This window comes from Engystomops pustulosus, chromosome 11, assembly GCF_040894005.1.
Source record: "Engystomops pustulosus chromosome 11, aEngPut4.maternal, whole genome shotgun sequence".
In the NCBI taxonomy this organism is placed as follows: Eukaryota; Metazoa; Chordata; class Amphibia; order Anura; family Leptodactylidae; genus Engystomops; species Engystomops pustulosus.
The window spans coordinates 10,204,213-10,222,375 of NC_092421.1; the positions used below are offsets into that span (position 1 = coordinate 10,204,213).

Consider the following 18,163-nt stretch of genomic DNA (forward strand, 5'->3'; position numbering starts at 1 on the left):
GATTACTATAGCCAGTTAAAACAGTCATCAAAGGCGATTTATTGGTAATCCCGGTTCTGATGACAACCCAACATTTTTAAAATCCAATTGTCACAGCGACCAAAAAAATTTTGGCTGGGGTTACAATTATAAAATATATAGTTCCGACTTGCATACAAATTCAACTTAAGAACAAACCTACAGAACCCATCCTGTATGTAACCCGGGGACTGTCTGTACACACAAATATTTACCAAATGATCACATCTTCAATGTTACAGAGAAGAACGGGTCTTTGTTTCATCGGGATTTGGTTCTTATGTCTCTTATGTCTGCTAAAGAAAAGAAACAAATCCCAAGAGCGAGAGTTCAAGGTCTGATATGTAATAACTTTATTGATTATTTGGATTGATCACTTTAAAAGTGTAGAAAAATAACAAAGGGAGAGCAATATCTCCAGCGAGTGGATTAGCTATTGTTGGCGTAGTGTTTTTGGTGTGATATGCCGCCCCTTTTGGTCTCCAAACACGATGGGGCTTATTCACTAAGGGTCGAGCATCGCACTTTCGTCGGACTGTTTGCCGTTTTTGGGATTGGCGCAGCTTTGACAGGTATTTAACAGGTGTCTGCGCTGGGATTCTGTCACACGAGATCGGATTTTGGTGCTGCTGCCTCCCCCCCCGCCCCAAATTGGGCGGGCTATCCAACTGATTCGGACCGAGCGCGGGATTTAACTTTCAAATTGTGTCGCAAGACAATGCACTTACATGCGCCAGGAAGAAGAAGGTGAACTCCGGTGGACCTGAGCGGGGAAGCGACACATGCAAGAACTCGGGCGCACGATCTTAGTGAATCGCAGCAGATGTGCATTCCGATTGGACAATGCACTTTCGGGGATCGTGCAGGACGGGTAAGTAAATGTGCCCCATTATCTTCCACCATGTCACACTCTGCCTCCTGCTACTACGTGCCTCATCCGATGGGGATGTAGTTTGAGTAACATGGCGATCTTTCTCCTCTTCGTTGAGCTCTCAATGTTGGATGGTGTGGTAAATATGGCCAGGAGGAGGGGGGCCTTATACTCATCAGTGTTGGTACAAATCCCCACTTTCTCCAGCCCTATCTCGTATAATTAATGAGATTGAGAGCCCTACTACAACGTATACATTTTATACAATATTTGATTTCTCCCAGTTGTTTAGAAGCCAGAGACATTGCTGGACTCCTCCCCAGTTGTGCCAGAAAGCACCCAACTCCGCAGAAAGCAGATGCAACTACCTCTCCTACTAAGAAATTTGCCCTAATCAGAGGAGATTCTTTGCCCTTATCAAGGACTATACCCCAGAGTATGGACTCTAATGCAATTAAGTCTTCTGTGAGACTCAAAGTCACTAAATGCATTTCTTCAAGGAAAAAGAACTCAGCTTTGTGATTGCTACGCATATTATACCTTCTTTCAGGAAATGGGCATTATAACATTATGCAACGTCTTCAAGCCGTTGAGCTCATTTAGCCAATGTGATGTTTACAAATATAATCCTAGAATGCTTAAAGGGGTTTACCCATCTGGGCATTTACATTTAATTTGATTAATTTGCCATATGTAAACATTTCTTTAATTGGATGGTATACATTACTGCAGGACGGCTGTGGATCATGCAGTAACTCCCAGACATTTCATATACAAAATCCTTTTATTTCTTCGTGCAATCACTCCAGCAGAGGTGGTCATATCCAAGGACGCAGTCTTGTTTCTAAGGGACCATTTGACTACATTTATGAGAAATTATCTTCACAAAGGTACACATTTTTTAATAACATGTAATTGAAGAAATGTTTATATTTGGCAGATTAATGAAACTGAATGTGAATGCCCAGATGAGAATACCCCTTTAACCCTTCTATCAGACTGTCTCTTCAGCTATAATGCGTCTATTATTATGCTACATAGGTGATGTGTCCTCTGGCAAATTTCAGGCCTTGGTGTGGAGTGGATTACAGGACATGATGCCACGTCTTACCTAAGAAAACATTTGGTTTACGGGCCATACTACCAACTGTATTGCACTCTATGTACGTAGCCTGGACCGCTGACGGTTTCTCTCCCCCTACACTGCACTTTACCCCAAGCGCACTTTATTTTTTGCACCTCCAGACTGTTGTGTGCGTGGACCTTCTGGAGGCGGTGTACTACTAGCCATCCCCAGCCTATAATCCCCTTTATAGTCAAGTCATGGGCAGCTCATTAAATTACCAAGGGGGTATGCAACAGCCCTGCCAACGCATAGGCTAGGTGGTAAATAGCGCCCTCTCCTTATCAGGAACCATCTGGTGAGCCTGCACAAATCACTCAAAAGTTACTGCCCTGGTAAACATGTGAAATTTTATTAAACAATAATAGCCGTTGTAGCATTGTAAAGCAAGTTGATTGGAGAGTGCTGCCACCTGACCAGGGGAGTACTAAAACCCCTGGTGGGGGTGAGCACAGATTCTGCAGTTTCAGACAGAGTCAGGGACTGCATCTTGTGCAGCCAGTGTCATAATACCAGGTAGCAGAGGTGTCTCGGGCCACAACCTGACACCAAGGGCAAGTCAGGAGACTAAGCCCCAGAGCAGAGGTCCACTGTCTGGACTCGGCTCCACTTACCAGCCAAGCCTAAAGCTACTACCAGGCTGTGAGCAGACCTGCTATCTCCTACCAGCTTTCCAGCTTGCTGAATACTGCTGCTGATGTTCGGCTGTTGCCTGCAAGTAGATTTGCACAACTTCACCATCACAGGCTCCGCATCCTCCATTATCCAGGGATTCCTATATACACCTCAGAGGTTGCCCAAGGGGAGAAACCTCTTCCATCAGCTTCTCCCTATACTTTTCTTGCACACACCACCTGCTGGAGAGTCACCAGGCTGTAGACCTGTCCTCCAGTCCTAATACCAAGCACCCTGACCATAGTGTCCCCAAGGCCGCACTAGCCAGCCGCTCCGGTATTCTGAGCCCTGGCTGTCTACAACCACAGAAGGCAGGCCAGGTCCCGGCGGCGGATGTTTCACATGCAGGAGGCATGTCACCGTGCCATAAACACTAATACTAGTCTGAATACCTGCCTGGGTATAAAGTAGGTGGGTGCCAGACATGACATCGCAGGAACCTCCTGACTCTTTCTCCATATCCCAGTATGAGATTGTAAAACCAGAGCCAGAAATGAATAAAGAGGGATATAGGTCACTGACCCCCTCTCCCCCCCCCAAACATGAGTTATCATGCAAGTGACCTTGGAGGATGGTAAAAGCCTCGGGAAGCAGCTGTCCACCAAGCACCTGCCGGGAGAGGGGAAAGGCCAACACACAGCCCTGTGACAAGCAGAAGGATGAACACGTGTTCTCTGCCCCAGGTCCATGTTATGGGCTCACACTGGTTTGGTTATATTACTGCCGTCACATAACCCACGTGTTTGGCGAGGATCAGAAGGAACTATGGTGGGATTTCTGCGCCAGGGTGAATTTCATGTTAATAGCAGCTTTACAAATCAATGAATTTAGGTGGCGATTTATTTAATACTTATTTCACCCGCTTTATTTGTTGTATCCAGAGATTAATAAACTGAACTTGCCGCACAAATTCGGCATCAGTCTGCATTTTCTTAAAATTTCCGGTAAATAATACAGTACGCAGTATGCGGCGTGTAGATACCTCCCAACCGTCCTGGATCCAGTGGGAAAGTCCCAATTTTCAGGCTCTGTCCCACCCGGTGGGAGGTATGTACTGGGATATCAATTCTGACAGACCCAGATCTGATTACAGAGAGCCGGCAGCTCCCAGCACTATCACTGTTCCTCTGGTCCTGCTGTAAGTAGCAGAGTCTGCAGGTGATGATATCATGTGCCTGCCGGCTTCACTGCTACATACAGCAGGATACAGGAGCCACTGTGGGGAAACAAGGAGAGGTGAGTATCTGTCCACAATATAAGAGGATGCTACTGGGGGGGGGGGGGATCAGCTGGGGGGACAGAATAGCACCAGGGGGGAAAAGCACCAGGTTGGTCACAATGCAAGGGGAAAAATTATACTGTGCAGGGGTGGAGAATTTAACCTGCTGACAGGTTCCCTTTAAATACTCCTAGTTGTGATGACTTGATCAATATTATCAGATGTGTATCAGCTATTTGTAAGACATCAACTCAAGCAGCAGCAGCATCACCGCAGAGGCTATTTATTCCAAAAATAAAATGAAATACAAAATGTATATTATTCTCATCTCTTCCTTCTGATCCCATAATGGCCCACTGACTATTAATCACAAATTTCCTTACCAAGGTACTGAAGTCTCCAAGAATCCTGTGAGAGTACATTGACATGTGCAAAATTCATGTACCTGGGCCGGCAATAGGTCATAGTCCTTGGTGGAGCGGGCCGGCAATAGGTCATAGTCCTTGGTGGAGCGGGCGCCGGCAATAGGTCATAGTCCTTGGTGGAGCGGGCGCCGGCAATAGGTCATAGTCCTTGGTGGAGCGGGCCGGCAATAGGTCATAGTCCTTGGTGGAGCGGGCCGGCAATAGGTCATAGTCCTTGGTGGAGCGGGCCGGCAATAGGTCATAGTCCTTGGTGGAGCGGGCCGGCAATAGGTCATAGCCCTTGGTGGAGCGGGCGCCGGCAATAGGTCATAGTCCTTGGTGGAGCGGGCCGGCAATAGGTCATAGTCCTTGGTGGAGCGGGCCGGCAATAGGTCATAGTCCTTGGTGGAGCGGGCCGGCAATAGGTCATAGTCCTTGGTGGAGCGGGCCGGCAATAGGTCATAGTCCTGGAACACCATTGTTAGCACTACCCATCACTGTCTTCTGCGAGAACCTCTTGGGTCGACCGCCCAGAGTTTTGGATGACCGAATCAAAGAATAAGGACCGGAACTGAAAGGTATAAGGAATAAGCAAGTGAGTTTGGGCACTTAGTACCTGTACTTATGTTTGTATTCTGAAACCTTGTGCTTTATGTAATTACTGTTATGTGACTTATTAATAATTTGTCTTCATAATTTACAGATTGTGCAGTTTGTGGTCATGTATATTAGGTGAATGAAGAGAACACATGTCAGTGGGCGGCAGCCATGGAGCCGGTAGTGGTCACGGATGTGAGCGCCAAGGCCACGTCCTTACCTTTTTGTTGGGGGGTGTCCCAGGGATCTCTGGCTCATCCTCACCTCCCGAAGTTGAGGCTTGTTCTTCCTGTACAGGAACGGGACGACTGAACGTTGGACTCCGTGGTGGCGAGGAAGCTCCGGCCAGGGTGGTTTCCATTGCGATCATGTAGTCAAGGTCATCGCCCAGGAAGTCGTCCTCGTCATTTGGCAAGCGAGGTCTGAGAATGCATTCAGAGAGATTATGCTGGAAGCTAAAAACTATTAAAAACACAAGTGGGATGAGAGGTTTCTATGATCCCTGCCATTACAGCGAGATGCTTGGCTAAAGTCTGAGGAGCTCCATGTGTTTAGCTATAAATGGTTTTCTCATGGGCTTCGTACTGGGACCTGTGGTGCTGTAAAATAACACAATGCAAAGATCCAAGAGCACAGTGTGAGGACACGCCCCCCGATACACTCCAGAGGTCGCATTAACGCTGGGACAAGAGTCATTGATGCATGCAAAGGAAATGTTACACCTTGAAAAAGGTCTAATGTGTAAAATACACATAAGACTTTTCTCTCCCCGTGTTGGAATCACAAGCTGAAGCTAGTTTATATCCTTTCACTGCTGCAGCCGGCGACCACGATAGAGAGTCATGTGACCGGAGCTCAGTTATTCAGTACCGGCTGTCGATGCTCCGTTCAGATGACCTGTAGTTGCCATGAGCTGCAACAGTGAGGAGGAGATGGACCGCAGAGTGATGGTATATGGGCCAACAAGTGCTGTGGAAAGAACGCTTCAGGTGACTACCTCTTGCATCTCATCAAGAGAAGCTAAGAGTGTGCGTAGTAGTACAAGGAACCTGGAATATAAGACAGATTTTCAGTGGTTTCGCACTTTTCTGATAAGTTTATAATTCCACAAGTATTTATTCATAGTTTTGATGTCTTCGGTGTGAATCTACAAATTTTATAATCACTAAATACAGAAAACTCTTTGAATGAGAAGGTGCGTGCAGACTTTTGGTCTGTACTGTATACACTGTATATGTCAGGGAGCTTGTACACTGTGCACGTAGAAGGTGATGCGAAAATTTTATTACGTAGAAATCCTTCACGGCTCAGGCGGTTACCATGTTCAGCTGGATCCCACCGCTGTAATCGAGGCTCGGGACCAGACCGCCCGGACCGCAGCCAGAAAACTTGTTTCGCAAGTTAAAAGGCGTTAGGTCCCGGCTCCGCGGTAAAAATAGAAACTTCCTTTATCAACACGTTAAAATACAGCTGGGCAAAAAAAAAATATATATATATCACATGCCCTTAAACATCCGCATCTCCCCAATATAACTCAGACGTGGGCTGACCGCGTTCTGGTTCTTCTGGTACATACATTACACAGAGGTCTTACCTGTGGTTCTGGGACTGTGAGGAATAATCAGCATCGGAAAGAGTGGCAAGAACAAAATGGGCCTCGAGCGTGGTATCATCCACACCAAACACGACTGGACTGGAGGGACAAGACAAGAAGAAGTCAGCGGTGCCAAGAGCAGGGGCACAGGTCATTAACACATTAAGGCTATACTCACACTGACGTATGGGGGACATATATACGGCTGATATACATCCCCCATGGAAAGCAATGGGCGCGCGGTGCCCTACGGGTGCGGTACGGTGCGGCACACGTGCGGCACCGTACCCCTCCGTCGCCCGTGAAAAGATAAGACATGTCCTATCTTATCCCGGAATACGGCGCCGTGCACCATATTCCTATATGGAGGGGGCCAGGGTGAGCAGCGCCGCCGTGTGCCCACCATGCTACGGTACGGCGGCCAACGGCAGTGTGAATGCGCCCTAACAGGGTATAAAATCTAGAAATCTCAGAATAACATTCGCCCTGCGGATGGCGGGACCATACAAATAACATGACGACAGATCTTCCTGCTCAACCCTCACGCAGGCTCGTTAACCTTTACAAGTCAAACAAATGGCGCACAATGTATTTAACTCCTTCCTGACCTCTAAACAAAGAATAAGCCATAGGTCATGTGACATTCAGGAACACACATGGCACATTGTACTTACCAGCCGCCGCTGTCAAAATGTATGGAAACTGGAAGGCTGGAGGACTCGGCAAACGCCAGGAGACCCTGGAGGAGCAGAAAAGAAAAACCCCTCAGTGACCACCAAGACTGTATAGGAGGAAACGCCTACAGAACATTGTGCAATCTCAGGGTCCATAAAGGGAACCAGTCACTAATATTTACCCAAAAAAAATTACTAGCCCCCTCAGGTAGGTTAGAAAATATATTTTCTAGAATTCCCTTATATGTGAAATCTCAACAGATTACATATAAAAAAAAAAAAAACAAACAAACATTCTCCCCCAAACTCAGGCAAATATGACTTATTTTTACATGAGATGAGTCAAGTTTAAAAGCTGCAGTAGTAGTGTGACTTTAGAAAACCCTACATTATGTTCTATAGCACCTAGAAACATGCTTCTGCTGTCTTACTAAAGAAATGGATATCATCTTTCAGATGACATCAGACTTATGGCTTTGTGAGCAGAATTTAGGGGCTTCTGAAGTCATACTACTGCCGCAGCCTCTAAACTTGACTCATCTCATGTAAAAATGGGGGGAGAATAGGTAAACAGTTGAGAGGTCACATTAAAGAGGGGATTCTAGAAAGGACATTTCATGCCCTGTCTGATGGCAGCTTAACTTCCCGTAGCCTCAGGCGTCAGTTCTGACCACCGTACGTACAAATATTGGAGCAGCTGCTCTGCAGCAGAACCCCGCAGCAGTACAACAAGGACTCAACTCACCCTGAATTCACGCAGACAGAAAGTGATCTCTCTCTGCTCCTGCAGCTGGTAGTCCAGAAACTCCTCTCGGCTCAGGGACAGCTCCGTCAGCATCGCTTTACTGGGATCTGGGGGGGAAAAAAATGGAATTACAACAAGTAAAACTAGTCCGAGGACTGAGCCCCACAGACATACGATTAGCTGGGCGATAACCTTAACACTTTCATGACTGGACAACCAAATTACAGACTGAGCCCTATCCCTACAGGGTGGATGTTTAAAGGAAACCTACCACTTAAAAATGGTAGTTCTAACCCTCAAATACATCGCACCAGCTCAGTCACCGACGATTCCTTTATTAAACTGTTTTATACTTTATATTGCAAGTACGCTTCGGCGCACCATGCGCGCGACCGTGCGTGCGCCTGATTCTGGAGAGCCGGTAATGTCAACGAGCTCTCGGACACACTCGCGCCTGCGCAACTTTGCACGCCCGGCTTCGCATGGAAAGTTGCGCAGGCTTGAGCGCGCCCGAGAGCTCGGTGACGTCACCGGCTCTCCGGCACTTCCGAATCAGGCGCACGCACGGTCGCGCACATGGTGCGCCGAAGCGTGCTTGCAATATAAAGTGTAAAACAGTTTAATAAAGCAATCGGCGGTTTCTGGAATTAACGAAAATATGCTCCGGGACCGGCACACCTTGAGCTGGTGCAATGTATTTTAGGGTTAGAACTACCATTTTTAAGTGGTAGGTTTCCTTTAAACGTCAGTCGGCACCTCCTGCGGCAGCACTGATCGGTGTAATGACAGCTGGGAGCCTATAGGAGGCGCCATAGTGTCATTAGGCTTTCTATATATACACATTACAGTCTGCAGGAGGCAGAATATAATAAAGAAGCAGAGCATATACAATATACCGCAATACAGCTGTGCTGCAGTTTACTGCATTAGTAACCCTCTTGGCGTATAAGGGGACTAAAAATTCAAAGCACCTCCTTTCCCTAGAGAACACATGAAGATGAAGTAAAATCATAGACATATTTGGCATCTGCACGTCCCAAAATGTCCAACCCATCAAAATTAAAAGAATTATTTCTGCAACAGAAAATAGAATGAAAAACACCCGAATCGAAACTTTTTAAAGTGATCAAAAGCTCGTACAGTCCCCAGGATGACACCAACAAAAACCTCGGCCACAAATAGACACTTCAATGTACAGAGCTGTGTAAGGGATGAAAGCGTTACATATACATAAATCCTGGAATGTGACCAAACTTGTTACAAACTTTAAGTTAGTTATATGTAAATTAACTGCAGAGGCTACTGGGGCGTGTCCTAGCCTGGCCGGGCACTGGGAGCTAAGGTTAGGACACACCCCCGTAGCCTCTGCAGTTAATTTGCATATTACTAAATTAAAGTTTTTAAAAAGTTAGGTTCTAGGATTATTAAATTACACATTAAGGCAGAGGCAGGCAGGTAGATTCCTCATGGTAGGTTTAAAGGGAAACGAAACACATGGAGTGAGTGATTCTAACCCGAGCATTTGCACGCTGGTGTGAGCCTCCCGCTGCAGGATCTGTTATTCATTTAGCTGTTCATGGCTTATTTTTAATGAAAAAAAAAGATTTTTAAAAATATGTTAATGTGCCTCAGGGGCTCCTGTGTACGTCACATCTCTCCGCTGTTACCAACTCTTTGGTGGGAAGGGGTCTTTGTGAAGCGCGGCCGCACGCAATCACAAAAAGATAGCGCATGCTCTATCTCTTCCTGGTGTGCGTCACAGAAGCGTACCGCCATTGTCATCCATAGGGACGTATATGCGCCCCCATAGACAGGTATCTGAATGTACCCCTTAGGTCTCCTCTTACCGATCTCCTCTTCCACATAATTCCTCAGTGAAACCTTTCCACAGGGACTCGCCCTCAGCGTCACCTCCGCAAGCGTCAGGGGGAAGTGCACGACCGCGTCAGACAGGACCCTGAGACAGAGAAGAACCGGTCATCACAAGCAACCTCCGACCGCCATTGTAACAGCACCGCCCCGAGGACAGAACCGCAGCCCCAGTCTCTCACTGTACTACAGCTGAAATATACTGCGAATCCTTCCTCCTCTCCAGCAGGGGGCGCTCTCACCTGGCATGTGCCCGCAGGACATTGGGGCAGCTGTCGGGATTATACACGGCCTGGAGGGACTCACAGTCCTGATACGACAAGTTGTGGGTTTTTGTGACACCTGAAAAAAGGATAAAAAAGACAATTCAGCGATGGTCCAGGAGATGTATATACAGATATACACACAGCCCCGATAATCAGGACAGCATACATTACTACACATTCTATACTCCAGAGGTCGCATTACCGCCTGCACAAGCCTCATTGATTTTACTCCATGGAAAAAAGTCCAAGGCTACAATCACACTGCCGTTGCCCGCGTACCGTAGCATGGCGGGCACACGGCAGCGCAGGGAGAGGAGGAGGAGGGGGGGGAGTGCCACTCACCCCCACCCCTCTCCATAGGAACATATGGCGCACGGCGCCGTATTCCGGAGAAAGACCGGACATGTCCTATCTTTCTACGGGGTACGGAGTCGCCCACCTTACCGCTTAGCGCGCCGTGAGTCCATTGCGATGCATGGGGGACGTATATCGGCAAAGTGCAGAGGATTCATGTCCCTTCCCTGCTGATAGCGGTCATGTGACCGGAGCTCAGTATTCAGTACAGACTGCTGATGCTCCGGTCACATGACCTCTAGAGGCCGCCAGCTCTAGCACTGGGAGGGCTATGTTTATACTAAACCCTACGCAGCCCTACCCATACCCACCCGGCAACCCCACACCACAAGCCCAAGTACCCACACCCAGCCCCCCACACTGCAGCACCAGCCCACCCACCACAACCCCTGCCCACCCACACAAGCCCCTACTGACCATACTTGCAGAAGAGTTGGATGACCAGGCGACTGGCGGCCGTGTTGAGCTTGATGACACATTTCTCTACGGTTTTCTCCAGGGACGGCAGAGAGCGGAAGACGCTGAGCACCGACTGGGGACACGGGAAAGGGACGAACATGTGAGGTATGAGAAGCAGCGCCAATCCTCTAGTGTAGGAGCAGAGGAACCACCGGAAGCGGAGGTAAGTACCAGTGGGGTCACTACCTACCTTCATAAAGATCTTGCAGTGACAGCCGTCTCCGGAGGCCTCATAGGTGTAGAAGAAAAGTGGCGTCAGGGTAAAGCAGGCGTAGGCCGACCGCGAGGAGTTCACCGAGCGCAGACAGAGCTGGAGAGACACAACAACAACAAGGCTGAGACAGCGCCCCCCCTAGGACACAGGCTGCATGTGGTACTGCAGCCCGGCCTCATTCAGCCCGACCTATGGGGGAGATCCCCAAATAACAGCTGCGCCCAAGGGGACAGGCCTGACCACAGACAATCCCCATTATCTTACCCCATCATGTAAAGGTTCAAAGTAAAGCTCTTCTCCGATCCGGGACAAGGAGTGAACTGCACGGCCCAGGGCTGAGAGACAAGAAGGAGGGATTATAAGTAGTGCACACAGCTGCCCTCACATAGGAAAAACCCAAACACGGGCAGTGCGGGCCCCCCCATATACCCGCCATGGGTCACCCCCCTTACACCCGGAGTACAATACTGTCCCCCCAAACACTGAATATATAATACCACCCTCATACACTCCGTGTCCAGGATTCCTAGAATTGGGGAAGATGCAGAGAGGGCGGTGTTGTGCAGAGACATATTTACACCCATATTATACAGTATATACAGTATACATCATAGAATGATCACCCTGTAAGAGTAGGACAGCGCCCCCCAGTGGTCTAATCCCTATATCATTAAAACAAGGATGTGGAAATCACTGCTGCCCCGGTACAAGGTCCATCGCAACCTCGTCATCAGTCACAGCAACTCTACAGCACCATGACCTATGGAACACAACCACATGTCAAAGCCAGCTCTGCTACATCCACAGCATCTGTACAGTGACCCCCCCAGCTCTGCTATATCCACAGCATCTGTACAGTGACCCCCACAGCTCTGCTACATCCACAGCATCTGTACAGAGTGACCCCCCCAGCTCTGCTACATCCACAGCATCTGTACAGAGTGACCCCCCCAGCTCTGCTACATCCACAGCATCTGTACAGAGTGACCCCCCCAGCTCTGCTACATCCACAGCATCTGTACAGAGTGACCCCCCCAGCTCTGCTACATCCACAGCATCTGTACAGAGTGACCCCCCGAGCTCTGCTACATCCACAGCACCTGCACAGAGTGACCCCCCAGCTCTGCTACATCCACAGCATCTGCACAGAGTGACCCCCCCAGCTCTGCTACATCCACAGCATCTGTACAGAGTGACCCCCCCAGCTCTGCTACATCCACAGCATCTGTACAGAGTGACCCCCCCCCAGCTCTGCTACATCCACAGCATCTGTACAGAGTGACCCCCCCAGCTCTGCTACATCCACAGCATCTGTACAGAGTGACCCCCCCCCCAGCTCTGCTACATCCACAGCATCTGCACAGAGTGACCCCCCCCAGCTCTGCTACATCCACAGCATCTGTACAGAGTGACCCCCCCAGCTCTGCTACATCCACAGCATCTGTACAGAGTGACCCCCCCAGCTCTGCTACATCCACAGCATCTGTACAGAGTGACCCCCCCAGCTCTGCTACATCCACAGCATCTGCACAGAGTGACCCCCCCCCAGCTCTGCTACACCCACAGCATCTGCACAGAGTGACCCCCCAGCTCTGCTACATCCACAGCATCTGTACAGAGTGACCCCCCCCAGCTCTGCTACATCCACAGCATCTGTACAGAGTGACCCCCCCAGCTCTGCTACATCCACAGCATCTGTACAGAGTGACCCCCCCCAGCTCTGCTACATCCACAGCATCTGCACAGAGTGACCCCCCCCAGCTCTGCTACATCCACAGCATCTGTACAGAGTGACCCCCCCCAGCTCTGCTACATCCACAGCATCTGCACAGAGTGACCCCCCCCCCCCCGCCCAGCTCTGCTACATCCACAGCATCTGTACAGAGTGACCCCCCCAGCTCTGCTACATCCACAGCATCTGTACAGAGTGACCCCCCCCAGCTCTGCTACATCCACAGCATCTGCACAGAGTGACCCCCCCAGCACTGCTACATCCACAGCATCTGTACAGAGTGACCCCCCCAGCACTGCTACATCCACAGCATCTGTACAGAGTGACCCCCCCCCCAGCTCTGCTACATCCACAGCATCTGCACAGAGTGACCCCCCCAGCTCTGCTACATCCACAGCATCTGCACAGAGTGACCCCCCAGCTCTGCTACATCCACAGCATCTGTACAGAGTGACCCCCCCAGCTCTGCTACATCCACAGCATCTGCACAGAGTGACCCCCCCAGCTCTGCTACATCCACAGCATCTGTACAGAGTGACCCCCCCCCCCAGCTCTGCTACATCCACAGCATCTGCACAGAGTGACCCCCCCAGCACTGCTACATCCACAGCATCTGCACAGAGTGACCCCCCCCCCAGCTCTGCTACATCCACAGCATCTGTACAGAGTGACCCCCCCCAGCTCTGCTACATCCACAGCATCTGTACAGAGTGACCCCCAGCTCTGCTACATCCACAGCATCTGTACAGAATGTCCCCCTCCCAGCTCTGCTACATCCACAGCATCTGTACAGAGTGACCCCCCCAGCTCTGCTACATCCACAGCATCTGTACAGAGTGACCCCCCCCGCCCAGCTCTGCTACATCCACAGCATCTGTGCAGAGTGACCCCCCAGCTCTGCTACATCCACAGCATCTGCACAGAGTGACCCCCCCAGCTCTGCTACATCCACAGCATCTGTACAGAGTGACCCCCCCCGCCAGCTCTGCTACATCCACAGCATCTGTTCAGAGTGACCCCCCAGCTCTGCTACATCCACAGCATCTGTACAGAGTGACCCCCCCCCCCAGCTCTGCTACATCCACAGCATCTGCACAGAGTGACCCCCCAGCTCTGCTACATCCACAGCATCTGCACAGAGTGACCCCCCCCAGCTCTGCTACATCCACAGCATCTGCACAGAGTGACCCCCCCCAGCTCTGCTACATCCACAGCATCTGCACAGAGTGACCCCCCCAGCTCTGCTACATCCACAGCATCTGCCCAGAGTGACCCCCCAGCTCTGCTACATCCACAGCATCTGTACAGAGTGACCCCCAGCTCTGCTACATCCACAGCATCTGTACAGAGTGACCCCCCAGCTCTGCTACATCCACAGCATCTGTACAGAGTGACCCCCCAGCTCTGCTACATCCACAGCATCTGTACAGAGTGACCCCCCAGCTCTGCTACATCCACAGCATCTGCACAGAGTGACCCCCCCAGCCCCTGCTACATCCACAGCATCTGTACAGAGTGACCCCCCCCCCCAGCTCTGCTACATCCACAGCATCTGCACAGAGTGACCCCCCCCCCCAGCTCTGCTACATCCACAGCATCTGCACAGAGTGACCCCCCCAGCTCTGCTACATCCACAGCATCTGCACAGAGTGACCCCCCCAGCACTGCTACATCCACAGCATCTGTACAGAGTGACCCCCCCCAGCTCTGCTACATCCACAGCATCTGTACAGAGTGACCCCCCCCCAGCTCTGCTACATCCACAGCATCTGTACAGAGTGACCCCCCCCCCAGCTCTGCTACATCCACAGCATCTGCACAGAGTGACCCCCCAGCTCTGCTACATCCACAGCATCTGTACAGAGTGACCCCCCCCCCCAGCTCTGCTACATCCACAGCTCTGTACAGAGTGACCCCCCCCAGCTCTGCTACAACCCCTGTACAAGTGGACCCCCAGCCCTGCTACATCCACAGCATCTGTACAGAGTGACCCCCCCCCCAGGCCAGCTCTGCTACATCCACAGCATCTGTACAGAGTGACCCCCCCCCAGCTCTGCTACATCCACAGCATCTGTACAGAGTGACCCCCCAGCTCTGCTACATCCACAGCATCTGTACAGTGACCCCCCCAGCTCTGCTACATCCACAGCATCTGCACAGAGTGACCCCCCCCCCCAGCTCTGCTACATCCACAGCATCTGTACAGAGTGACCCCCCCCCCAGCTCTGCTACATCCACAGCATCTGCACAGAGTGACCCCCCCCCCCAGCTCTGCTACATCCACAGCATCTGCACAGAGTGACCCCCCCCAGCTCTGCTACATCCACAGCATCTGTACAGAGTGACCCCCCCAGCTCTGCTACATCCACAGCATCTGTACAGAGTGACCCCCCCCAGCTCTGCTACACCCACAGCATCTGTACAGAGTGACCAACCCCCCAGCTCTGCTACATCCACAGCATCTGTACAGAGTGACCAACCCCCCAGCTCTGCTACATCCACAAGCATCTGCACAGTGACCCCCCCCAGCTCTGCTACATCCACAGCATCTGTACAGAGTGACCCCCCCCCAGCTCTGCTACATCCACAGCATCTGCACAGAGTGACCCCCCCCAGGTCTGCTACATCCACAGCATCTGTACAGAGTGACCCCCCCCCCAGCTCTGCTACATCCACAGCATCTGTACAGTGACCCCCCCAGCTCTGCTACATCCACAGCATCTGTACAGAGTGACCCCCCCCAGCTCTGCTACATCCACAGCATCTGCACAGAGTGACCCCCCCCAGCTCTGCTACATCCACAGCATCTGTACAGAGTGACCCCCCCAGCTCTGCTACATCCACAGCATCTGTACAGAGTGACCCCCCCAGCTCTGCTACATCCACAGCATCTGTACAGAGTGACCCCCCAGCTCTGCTACATCCACAGCATCTGTACAGAGTGACCCCCCCCCAGCTCTGCTACATCCACAGCATCTGCACAGAGTGACCCCCCAGCTCTGCTACATCCACAGCATCTGTACAGTGACCCCCCCCAGCTCTGCTACATCCACAGCATCTGTACAGAGTGACCCCCCAGCTCTGCTACATCCACAGCATCTGTACAGAGTGACCCCCCCCCAGCTCTGCTACATCCACAGCATCTGCACAGAGTGACCCCCCCAGCTCTGCTACATCCACAGCATCTGCACAGAGTGACCCCCAGCTCTGCTACATCCACAGCATCTGTACAGAGTGACCCTCCAAGCACTGCTACATCCACAGCATCTGTACAGAGTGACCCCCCAGCTCTGCTACATCCACAGCATCTGTACAGAGTGACCAACCCCCCAGCTCTGCTACATCCACAGCATCTGTACAGAGTGACCAACCCCCCAGCTCTGCTACATCCACAGCATCTGCACAGTGACCCCCCCAGCTCTGCTACATCCACAGCATCTGTACAGAGTGACCCCCCCCAGCTCTGCTACATCCACAGCATCTGCACAGAGTGACCCCCCCAGCTCTGCTACATCCACAGCATCTGTACAGAGTGACCAACCCCCAGCTCTGCTACATCCACAGCATCTGTACAGTGACCCCCCCCAGCTCTGCTACATCCACAGCATCTGTACAGAGTGACCCCCCCCTCCAGCACTGCTACATCCACAGCATCTGTACAGAGTGACCCCCCCCCAGCTCTGCTACATCCACAGCATCTGTACAGAGTGACCCCCCCCAGCTCTGCTACATCCACAGCATCTGTACAGAGTGACCCCCCAGCTCTGCTACATCCACAGCATCTGTACAGAGTGACCCCCCCAGCTCTGCTACATCCACAGCATCTGTACAGAGTGACCCCCCAGCTCTGCTACATCCACAGCATCTGTACAGAGTGACCCCCCCCCCAGCTCTGCTACATCCACAGCATCTGTACAGAGTGACCCCCCAGCTCTGCTACATCCACGGTCCTGTACATGATCTGTCCCTCACCCTTTATGCTGGCGCCGGTGAGGACGCACTTGACTCCCGCCGTCATGTGTGACACAGGATGGGAGAGCATTCAGTGACGTCACTCATAAACCGCTTTCATTACCGGCAAGGCACGCGCCTGCGCAGTTACGGACCACCGCCTCTACTGCCGCCACACGCACGGCGCCATGTTGTGAGAGCCCTTTCCGCCATATTGTCGTAGCCCGGCAGCCGTGCTACAGAAAAGTGCCCAGGCGCGCTCCGTTTATTTACAGCTCCCCGGAAGTGGCTGGCTCTTTTTGTTCCGGGAGCCGCTGTCATGGCAGCCGTTTTGACTTGGACCTGGAAACGGAGGAGAAGAGTGAGGAGAACGAGGCGGTGAGCGCCCCTGCTGGTGGGGTCTGACACACGGGGCCTGAGGGAGGGACCTAGACACCCTGTCACTCAGCTCATTGGTGGGCTGTGTGTACTGCAGTATACGAAGGGGTTAATGGGCCTGACAGAACTGACAAAATATATAACAACATAATGTAACATAACAATATAGATCAGTGTTGGCGAACATTTTAGACACCGAGTGCCCAAACTACAACCAAAACTCACATATTTTTCGCAAAGTGCCATTGCGACAATTTAAGCAGTAACTTATTACTCCCTGCTCTGTTACGTGTTTAAATTGTATAGGCACCTGAGGACACCAATACAGTAGAAAGAAGGTGTAGATCATTGTAGCTTCCTTCTAGATCAGTGGTGGCGAACCTATGGCACGGGTGCCAGTGGTGGCACTCAGAGCCCTTTCTGTGGGCACCCGGGCCAGCGCACCAGACAGAACTCAAAGAATCTTCCTGCAGTTCCAAGCAACTTTAAAGATGCTTCTTCTAGTCATATTTCGATACTTACTTTGTTACTTGGGACTTTAGGAAAAGGGAGAATGAGTAGACAGGACTCAATTATTTTTGGAGGACCTCCTGCTGCCCCACGATTTTCTCTGTACAGAGGGACACTGGAAAGAAGCTAAAATGATGAAAATTTTCCATCTTTCTACTGTGTTGTTGTCCTCAGGAGGCCAATATGATTGAAAATTGTTGAACAGGGAGCAATAACTTGCTGCTTTAATTTTTGGTTGGCACCTCGCGATATATAAGGGGGGTTTTGTGTTGGAGTTTGGGCACTCGGCCGCTAAAAGGTTCGCCATAACTGTTCTAGGGTCCTCGGCTGGCTGGTAATGCAAGAGGCCTTGAGTCCTGTCTGGCAAACTCTACCCTGGTGTGATGGCAAGGGTGCCCATAAATAGGGCTCTGAGAGCCACCTCTGGCACCCGTGCCATAGGTTCGCCACCACTGATATAGACTCATATAGACCACTAACATAACTATATATCCTGGGGGGTCCGCCCCT

At 51.1% G+C, this 18,163-nt stretch overlaps 1 protein-coding gene across 3 annotated transcripts; it reads right to left on the bottom strand.

Moving 5' to 3' along the window:
• Positions 1 to 4,168: 4,168 nt before the first annotated feature.
• Positions 4,169 to 17,027, bottom strand: RAD9A (RAD9 checkpoint clamp component A). 3 transcript variants are annotated; one of them, XM_072130366.1, is made up of 12 exons: positions 16,921 to 17,027; positions 11,347 to 11,417; positions 11,059 to 11,178; positions 10,827 to 10,941; positions 10,032 to 10,131; positions 9,768 to 9,877; positions 7,921 to 8,027; positions 7,176 to 7,240; positions 6,502 to 6,600; positions 5,128 to 5,329; positions 4,769 to 4,881; positions 4,169 to 4,469 (listed from the first exon to the last, which is right to left on the bottom strand). In XM_072130366.1, exons 1-11 carry the CDS (start codon positions 16,976 to 16,978, stop codon positions 4,798 to 4,800), a joined length of 1,131 nt encoding a protein of 376 aa, XP_071986467.1. In that variant the 5' UTR covers positions 16,979 to 17,027; the 3' UTR covers positions 4,169 to 4,469; positions 4,769 to 4,797. The 3 variants fall into 3 exon arrangements, with proteins under 3 accessions (XP_071986467.1, XP_071986466.1, XP_071986468.1); XM_072130365.1 differs by having other exon boundaries at positions 4,169 to 4,636; XM_072130367.1 differs by having other exon boundaries at positions 4,169 to 4,881; positions 16,787 to 16,926.
• Between the last annotated feature and the right edge of the window lie 1,136 nt (positions 17,028 to 18,163).